This window comes from Octopus bimaculoides, chromosome 28 (genome assembly GCF_046866305.1).
Source record: "Octopus bimaculoides isolate indiv1 chromosome 28, ASM4686630v1, whole genome shotgun sequence".
Classification (NCBI taxonomy): domain Eukaryota; kingdom Metazoa; phylum Mollusca; class Cephalopoda; order Octopoda; family Octopodidae; genus Octopus; species Octopus bimaculoides.
The window spans coordinates 22,150,537-22,160,536 of record NC_142955.1 but is presented as its reverse complement, the minus strand read 5'-3'; the positions used below and the strand labels follow the sequence as shown (position 1 = coordinate 22,160,536).

The 10,000-nt window shown below is 40.0% G+C and overlaps 2 protein-coding genes across 2 annotated transcripts in view; one reads left to right on the top strand and one right to left on the bottom strand.

Annotated features, from left to right (window-relative positions):
* LOC106870583 (hydroxymethylglutaryl-CoA synthase 1) overlaps positions 1 to 10,000 on the top strand; it is a 149,447-nt gene that overhangs the window by 38,994 nt on the left and 100,453 nt on the right. The window lies entirely within an intron of this gene.
* The window catches only part of LOC106870588 (apolipophorins), a 74,607-nt gene that overhangs the window by 35,961 nt on the left and 28,646 nt on the right, over positions 1 to 10,000 (bottom strand). The window contains exons 9-14 of the mRNA XM_089343937.1: positions 8,557 to 8,733; positions 6,823 to 7,014; positions 4,318 to 4,881; positions 2,987 to 3,318; positions 1,603 to 1,785; positions 1 to 189 (exon numbers count right to left, since the gene is read on the bottom strand). The exon at positions 1 to 189 is cut by the window's left edge and continues 73 nt beyond it. Coding sequence (XP_089200063.1) covers positions 1 to 189; positions 1,603 to 1,785; positions 2,987 to 3,318; positions 4,318 to 4,881; positions 6,823 to 7,014; positions 8,557 to 8,733 — 1,637 coding nt within the window. The remainder of the gene's footprint in view (positions 190 to 1,602; positions 1,786 to 2,986; positions 3,319 to 4,317; positions 4,882 to 6,822; positions 7,015 to 8,556; positions 8,734 to 10,000) is intronic.

The following is a 10,000-nucleotide window of genomic DNA, read 5'->3' as shown; positions in this document are numbered from 1 at the left end:
GGTCCAGTCAGTGGGAAGAACGGTGATTGCTTCTCCATTGATGCATTGGAATATTGCACTTGCATGCACACCTCTAGGCCGGTGATCTTGCCAAAGGCTGCACTTGTGCACCTTGACTTGTTCACTGAATTCTTCTGGATCATCTTCTGCTTCTCTTCGGTTTTTCGATGGACAATGAAGAAATCAGACCTAAGGAAGGAAAATTTTACAGAAGATATATATTTATATCATAGTGAAAAACGTAAATTTATAAGATGGGTAAAAGTTGTCAGCAGACAGCTACAGGAATCGAACCTGTACTCTTCAGACACCGGTTAAGAGCTCTACCGTTAAGCTAAATGACTTGTGTATGCCATAAGGTCTGCAAATCTAATGGAGGCCTCAAAAAGCATTTTAAGATCCACAAAGATCAAAACTTAACTGCAGCTCATGATGGGCCACAGCAGATATGCAATCTGTGTGGGTGTCTTGTCAATACATTGCCTAGTTTAAAAAGCCACATCAGATGCCATGATGCTTCTAAGGTGTAGGTGCAGGAGGGGGGCAGACTCTGTATAAGGAGTAGACAACCACCATATATATATATATATATATATATATATATATATGTATATATGTATATATATATATATATATATAATGAAGGCAGCTATCATAATATATACTGTCAGTCTGGATTTAGACAAACCATTTGGTGATGGAGAAGTCACTACTGACAAGTCTGAAATTTTACAGGCAAAACTAGTCTAGTCTAGTAATCTAGTTTCGCTTATGGGGCAGTTATCTCCCCTGTCAGTATATGAAAATGTGCTTTCTTGCAGCACTAAGGGTTTTAACTCTTATTTCTAGCAGTATAGATGCTACCCACCACCCTAAGTCACAATTAGTGACAACTGAATTTTTCCTTTTATATATATATAGAGAGAGAGAGTAAAAATTATTTGCCAATATAACGTGGCAGTCCATTTTTATGAATTTGATTTTTAAATTTTTTAAAATTGATATTTCTATGATTTATTTATACGATTTATATGATTGATTTATGTAATATATTATTTAATTTAAATTTTTGATTAAAATCTTACATACATTAAGATGGTATATGCCTCACAGCATAGATTTGAGTTCTGAGTTGACTGAGTGGTGGTTCGTCTCTAAATTAGTTATATATATATCATCATCATCATCATCATCGTCATCGTTTAACGTCCGTTTTCCATGCTAGCATGGGTTGGACGATTTGACTGAGGACTGGTGAAACCGGATGGCAACACCAGGCTCCAATCTAATTTGGCAGAGTTTCTACAGCTGGATACCCTTCCTAATGACAACCACTCTGAGAGTGTAGTGGGTGCTTTTACGTGCCACTGGCACGAAGGCCAGTCAGGCGGTACTGGCAACGGCCACGCTCAAAATGGTGTATTTTATGTGCCACCTGCATAAGAGCCAGTCCAGGGGCACTGGCAACGTCCAGGGGCATGCATGATGGTGATGATGATGACAAGGACATTTGCGTCTGTGTTGATGATGACAATGATGATGATGATGAAGCTGATGACAGTGGTGATGACAAAGACAAAGATGGCTTGCTTTTAAACTTACTTCACGTTAATCACTTCCATTTTCTTCTTTGGCAGTTCTAAGGATGACATCACAATTTGCCTGTCTTTCATGCTGAATGTCACCTTTGCCGCTGTGTTGGTGTGGGCCACTGTCGACACCCGTACGCCTGCCTTTGAGGCAAATGCATCTACACTCATTTCACCGGTGACATCGATTGCAGCACTAACGAGAGAGAGATAATGAGATATTTTAATTATGGTTAACAAAATATGAATTATCAGGTATCAGAAGATAGCAATGAAATTCTGTACATATAAATAATCATGTTTAACGTCAATGAAACAGCTGTTGAGCACATTTATACGTTTCTGCTTTTTATTCTAAATGAAATTTTATTTATTCAGGAAATGATACTATCTGTACTGAGATGTCATTTAAATTTTACCATCAGTATTATTATTGTTATTATTATTATTATTATTATTATAATTATTATTATTATTATTATTATTAATATTATTGTTCAGTAGTTTTATTTTTATAACGTGCTTTCACTTCACTACCGAGCGCAGCTCTGTGCGCCTTGGGTATGTGCTATGGTTTGCTGTGGTGCTCTTATGTTTACTGTATTGAAAGTGTTTTGCATAGGATGTGTGCAGTGCCCAGGAGTGCAATTTTCTGTATGTTATATATATTTGTAAGTGCTGGTGTTTTTGTTATGTATTTGTCTGAATATTTTTTTATTATACCTAAGGCACCTACTATGATAGGAATTATTTCTGTTTTTAGACTCCACATTCGAGTTATCTCTATTTCCAGGTCTTTGTATTTTGAAAGTTTTTCCATTTCTTTTAGAGAAACATTGTCATCTGCTGGTATTGATACATCAATTAGAAAGCATTTTTTTTCTTCATGATCTTTAACAACTATATCTGGCCTATTGGCCTTAATTTCTCTATCTGTGTGTATTGGCATATCCCAGAGTATGGTTGCTTTCTCATGTTCTGTGACCTTTTCTGGCGTGTGTTTATACCATCTTTTTTCTGTTGTTATTCCATAGTGTTGGCATAGCTTCCAGTTTATATAGGTTTATTATTATTATTATTATTATTATTATTATTATTATTATTTTTGTTGTTGTTGTTGTTGTTGTTATTGTTATTGTTATTATTATTATTATTATTATTATTATTATTAATATAACATAAGGTGGTAAGCTGGCAGAATCATTAGCACACTGGGCAAAATGCTTTGTGGCATTTCTTCTGTCCTTACATTCTGAGTTCAAATTCCACCAGGGTTGACTTTGCCTTTCATCCTTTCAGGGTCAATAAATTAAGTACCAGTGAAACACTGGGGGGTCAATTGACTGAAACAAGTGAAAAGAAAAAAGATAATAATAAAAACATTTGGAAAAGTTTACCTTGGACTCAGGCTTCCAACGATTTCTATATTCTTAAATGAAGGCATTTCAATTTTGCCCATTGCTTCCAACTTCACAGAACTTGTCGCAGCAAAGCTGAGATTTAACGGGAGCCCAACGCATGTGGGCACGATCATCTTCATGTCAAGAAGCATGGCACTTTTACTGAACGAGGTCTTGCCTTCTTTGACAAACTGTTGCATCAGTTTATTGATGTTAATGTCTTTGAGCCAGGAAGTTGATGGAGCGTCGTTCATTCGCCAATAGCCAAGTTCATTTCCAAAGAGCCTGAAGTATGCTGACCCTTGAAGCTTGTCGATCTTTGGTTTATACTGCATGGCGTGAATTGGTGGTGGTGGTGGTGCAGAAAAAAGAGAAACAAGAATAATACAGAAATCACATGAAAACAATATTTCTAAGTTAAGGGTTAGTTTCATGCATACAGGTACTTTAAATTGGAACAGACCCCTATTTCTGTGACACATAATGTGGCTGAGAGAATGGGTCACCTGTCCTTCACTCCTTCCCTGAATGGGTCACCTGAATGGGTCACCTGTCCATCACAGAGTTACCCCCCCACCTCACATACACACATGCACATATATATATATATATATATATATATATATTCTTTTATTGCTTTACTTGTTTCAGTCATTTGACTGTGGCCATGCTGGAGCACCTTGAACTTATTCTTTTTCAGGCCTAGTATTTATTCTCTCGGTCTCTTTTTCTTGAACCACTAAGTTACAGGGATGTACACACACAGACACAAAGACACACACATAGGTATATACATATACACATATGCATATATCTATATGTGTATATATATGTATATATATATATATATATATATATATATATATATATATATATATATATATACATGACAGGCTTCTTTCAGTTTCCATGTACCAAACTCACTTACAAGGCTTTAGTTGACCCAAGGCTATAGTAACAGAAACTTGCCCGTGATTGGGGAAGATCTCGAGAAGCTTGACATCACCTTGGAGGAAGTGATGATGGGGACACTGGTTGACCTGATTGTCTCTATGCATGATAATGTCTCTGGGACCACAAACTTGGAATGAACCCAGCTACATCAAGCAAGAGTGTGACGCAAGCAAGCAAAGAAGCAAGGAAGCAATTTGGTAGAAAAGAATGGGGCAATCAAGAAAGAGTTGAAAGCACATTGTGATCAGCGATGTATAACAACATCTGACAACAGCAACAGCAGACGACCACAACAGGAACAATAACAATAGAAACAACAACAAACTCAATAACAACAACAGCAACAACAACGACAATAACATTCTCCACATTACCTTGTCATCAATTCCAGGAATTGGGAACCTAGAATTTGAGTCTGAACCAGATTTGCTCTTCAGGTGTCCACTTGGTCCGAAATAGGATTCAAGGAAGTACTCCAACCCTTCGATACGTCCCCCGAGCTCCAGGAGGTTGACAGCCTGTCCAAAAATATCTAGGGTCAAATTCACGTTGCCGGAACGTGGCACAAATGACTTGGACGAGAAAATGACATTGGAATCGACCTTAGCTCCGGCGCCAATGCTATCAAAGAACATAGAACCTTCATAGTTGCGGGAGTACTTTCGGACATCCATGTCACTTCCGGAGGAGTCTGTGCCCAGATCATGGTCTTCGAGGATCGTACGGATGTTTTGGAAGTGGGGGTCGGATGTTGTCTTCAGGTTTTTCAGGTGAGACAGAATGAAAGACTTTACTTGGTTGGACTTATCCGAGAGCAGGGACTTGTGGATTTTGGTGAGCAGTCTCTCTGTCGGACATTTCATGAGTGCTAGATACGCATTGATGCGAATCTCTGAGTCTTCCGAGACATCGTCGAACAAATATTCCAAGTCTGTTCTCTGAGGGAAGAGAAAGAGAATAAAAACTTTGATAGAAATATCAGTCAAATCTTGTAGTGGGAGGAAACAAAAACCAGTCAAATAAATATTTTATCTGTATTGCTATATCTGTCTGTCTGTCTGCCTATCTGTCTCTTTATCTAACTGTCTATCTACCTATCTATCTATCTGCTTATCTGTCTATCTATCCGTCTGCCTATCTATCAATCTGTATGTCTGTCTGTTTGTTTATCTATCTATCTATCTTTCTATTTACATATCTATTTATCTATCTATCTGTCTGTCTGTCTGTCTGTCTGTCTTTCTATTTATCTATCTATTTATCGATCGATCTATCTATCTACCTGTCTATCTACTTGTCTATCTGTCTGTCTACTTGTCTATCTGTCTGTCTATCTATCTATCTATCTATCTATCTGTCTATCCATCTATCTATCTATCTATCTATCTATCTATCTATCTGTAGAAATGGGTTGTGATGTCACTGGTGCCACTGGTGACATGGAGGGAAGAGGCTGGTCTGCAAGGGCAACTGCTGGTCTTCCATAAACAACCTTGTCCAGATTTGGGCTTCTGTTATTCATAGTTATTCATGACTAAAGAAGGTCTTCTGTCTTATATATATATATGTATATATATCATTTTATTTATGCACCCTTTTAAAGCCTAGCCAGGCTCATGGGCCCGGTTTCCCAGTTTCTATGGTGTATGTGCCCCCCCCCCCAGCTGGACGAGACGCCAGTCCATCGCAGCATTACTCTAGAAACAAGAAGAAAGAGTGAGAGAAGGTTGGGACGATAGAGTACAACAGGGGTCGCCACCACCCCCTGCCAGAGCCTTGTGGAGCTTTTAGGTGTTTTCACTCAATAAACACACACAACGCCTGGTCTGGGAATCGAAACCGCGATCCTCCAACCACGAGTGCACTGCCCTAACCACTGGGCCATTGCATTTCCACATATATGTATATATATATATATATATATATATATAAAATTAAGAGGAATGACCACCAAAATGGACTCCGATATGCTAGAAATACATGCCAAATCACCTAACCACGAAGAGTGTGTTCTCAAGAAACATTTTTTCTTGAGAACATACTCTTCGTGGTTAGGTGATTTGGCATGTATTTCTAGCATATAGGAGTCCACTTTGGCAGTCATTCCTCTTAATTTTGTATGTAATATAATTTTAATCTTCGGATTTTTTTTAAATATGCTAAGCCACTGGTTTTAATTGATTAATATCAATTTCTACCCTCATTATTAAATTGTTATATATATATATATATATATATATATATATATCATCATCATCATCATCATCGTTTCACGTCCGCTTTCCATGCTAGCATGGGTTGGACGATTTGACTGAGGACTGGTGAAACCGGATGGCAACACCAGGCTCCAGTCTGATTTGGCAGAGTTTCTACAGCTGGATGCCCTTCCTAACGCCAACCACTCAGAGAGTGTAGTGGGTGCTTTTACGTGTCACCCGCACGAAAACGGCCACGCTCGAAATGGTGTCTTTTATGTGCCACCCGCACAAGCCAGTCCAGGGGCACTGGCAACGATCTCGCTCGAAAACCCTACAGGAGCCAGTCAGGCGGTACTGGCAACGGCCACGCTCAAAATGGTGCATCTCATGTGCCACCCGCACAAGAACCAGTCCAGGGGCACTGGCAACGATCTTACTTGGCTTGCCGGGTCTTCTCACGCACAGCACATTTCCAAAGGTCTCGGTCAGTAGTCATCGCCTCGGTGAGGCCCAATGTACGAAGGTCTTGCCTCACCACCTCAGCCCAGGTCTTCCTGGGCCTACCTCTTATATATATATATATATAGACACATACATACATACTTATATATGTATGTATGTATGTATACATTTTTATATATATGTATGTATATATGTTTGTGCGTATGTATGTATACTTACACTGGCTTCACACGGAACTCTCCGGAATGCATCAATGGCTGCAAGTCGAACATCAACTGGATTTGTGGAAATGGTGAAACATCGAGTCAGAGTTCTTCCAATCGATTCGGATCTTCCGATGTTTCCGAGGGCTTTCAGCGCATAGAGGATCGCTCTTGAGGGCGGACCTCTCATTGGCTGACGGGGTCTGTACTGAGGAGAGAATAATAAAACAACAGATAATCAATATGTTGACTCTACAGGTGGTGGCCGTGGTGGTGGTGGTGGTGGTGGTGGTGGTAGTGGTGGCTGTGGTTGCAGTGATGGTGATGGTGGTGGTGTTGGTTGTGGTGGTGGTGGTGGTGGCGGTTGTGGTGGCGGTGGTGGTGGTGGTGGTAGTGGTAGTGGTGGTAGTGGTGGCTGTGGTTGCAGTGATGGTGGTGGTGGTGGTGTTGGTTGTGGTGGTGGTGGTGGCGGTGGTGGTGGTGGTGGTGGTGGTGGTAGTGGTGGCTGTGGTTGCAGTGATGGTGATGGTGGTGGTGTTGGTTGTGGTGGTGGTGGTGGTGACAGTAGTGGTGGTAGTGATGGTGGTGGTGTTGGTAGCAGTGAATACGAAAGAAGCTGCCATATTGGCTTTCTGGTACAAAATGCACTCTTGTTTATATCACTAATGGAGACAAATCCCTGCTGCTTTCAGCACCAAGACCACCAGAGACCGTGATTTCGACCTCCTTTGGCCTTGTCAATGATGGACACTTGACTGCTAGTGGCAGTAGTGATTCAATTCCCAGCCAGCAATATATAGAATAAACAATACCAGAACAAACACTAGTATTGTGATTAATCAATGAGCTCGTTAAAAAATACATATTAGCGACAGAGGCAGTATTAATATTGTGAAGTAATGTTTATCTTCACTTGAACTTGGATGTTCTGTTAGAACAAACGATACTGTCGGAGTTGTCATGAGAGAAAGCCTCATATCAACTTTTGGTGCAAAATGCATTCTTGCTTATATTGCTAGTGGGGAGATAAATCTCTGCCATCTCCAGCACTGAGACCTCCAGATCATGTGATTTCAACCGTCCTTGGTCTTGTTAATGATGGACGCTTGACCACTAGAGATAGCAGTAACTCATCTGCCTGCCAGTAACACCAGAACAGGCGCTGGTGTTGTGATTAGCCATTGAACTTGTTAAAAAAATATACATTAGCAGCAGAGGCAATATTAATATTTCTATTGGTCGAGTGTCTTGCTGATGATGGACATTCGACCAATAGGAATAACAGTGATTCATTTCCCTTCCAGCAATATATAGAATAACAGTGCTAGAACAGGCACTGGTATCATGATTAATCAATGAGCTCGTTAAAAAATATATATTAGTACAGAGACAGTATTAATACTGAGAGGTAATATTTATCCCCACTTAAATGCGGATATTCTTTTAGAACAAGCAATACTGTGGTAGATATAATGAGAGAACCTCTCATATTGGCTTTTGGGCTAAAATGCACTCTTGTTTATATTGCTAGTGGGGAGATAAATACCTGCCATCTCCAGTGCTGAAACCACTGAATCTTGTGATTTCTACCTTCCTGGGTTTCATTAGTGATGGACACTCGACCAATAGAGATAGTAGCAATCTGTCCCTACTAGTGATATACAGAATAACAATGTCAGAAGAGGCGCTGGTGTTGTGATTAGCCAGTGAGCTTGTTAAAATTAAGATTATTGTAGATGTGTAGACATACCTGGTATGGTTTTTCCTCCTTCCATTTGCAATCCCCTACTATTTTGTCAATAACAGAAACGATGTCTTTCACAGCATTGTCGTCGGCGCATCGAGGGTTGTCTTGGCAATAGCTGTTGACCACAGAGGATACAGCAAGGATGGTGTTGTCCCACACAGATGTCCCATCGATTAGAGGCTGTAACAGAGAGTGGAGAGTGTGAAAATAGGTGAGTTAAGGTGGAAGGTGTGAGTGAAAGTGTGAGCTTGGGTGGTGAGTGTGAACATGAGTAAAGAGTGTGAGCATGAATGAAGAGTGTTAGTCTGAGTGTGAACAAAGATTGTAAGTGGGAGTGAAGAGTGTAAGTGAAGCTATGAGTGTGAGTGAAGTTGTGAAGTGAAGGTGAATGTTGTGAGTGTAGTTGTGAGTGAGAGTGCAGGTTATGAGTAAGAGTGGCTGCACTCAGGGAAAGGCTGGAGTGTGCATGACTTCATAGATCAAGTGTGAGTGGAGGGAGTGAGAGAATGACAGTAGAGGAAGCAAGATTTGAATGGAGGTAGTGAGTGTAAATGAAAGAAGTGGAAATGGGGAGAATGAGTGGAGTGTGACTTGAGAGGTCAAGTGCAAGTGAAAGGGTGTGAGTGTGTTGGGGAAGCAAGTGTGAGTGATGGAAGTGAGTGTAAGTGATGGGACAGAGAGTGAAAGAAGACAGGGACCATACTCTGAATAGAGTGTTACCCATCTTATCTCTCCCATCCAGCATTTACTGCAACAATGTAGAGTGAGAGTGGTGGAGTGAGTGTGAGTGAAAGTGTGAATGTGGCAACAAAGTGATACACTGAGCAGAGTGTGACCCCTCACATCTTTATAGTCCAGTAGAAAGCGGTGCCCTCTATATCTTTAGAGTTGAGCAAATGAAGTTAGGGTAAGTGAGAGTAGGAGCAGTTGAGGGTGAGTGATAGATATACATCAGGGGTCCACAACGGGGGAGCATATGGCCCTTGGGGTTCCATATAAGATTTTGTCATTAAAATTTATCTGCAAGAAATTGGTTATACTTCTATGATTTCTTTTATTCTTTTACTCATTTCAATCATTTGACTGTGGCCATGCTGGAGCACCACCTTGAAGTGTTTTAGTTGAACAAATCGACCCCAGAACTTTTTTTTTTAAAGCCTAGTATTTATTCTGTTGATTGCATTTGCCGAACTGCTAAGTTATGGGGATGTAGACAGACAGACAGATATGGATAGATAGTGAGATAGATAGACACAGACAGATAGATAGATAGATAAATAGATAGATAAATTGATAGATAGATAGATAGATAGATAGATAGATAGAGAGATGAATAGATAGATAGATAGATGAATAGACAGATAGATAGATAAATAGACAGATGGATAGATAAATAGATGGATAGATAGATAGATAAATAGATAGACAGATAGATAGATAGATAGAT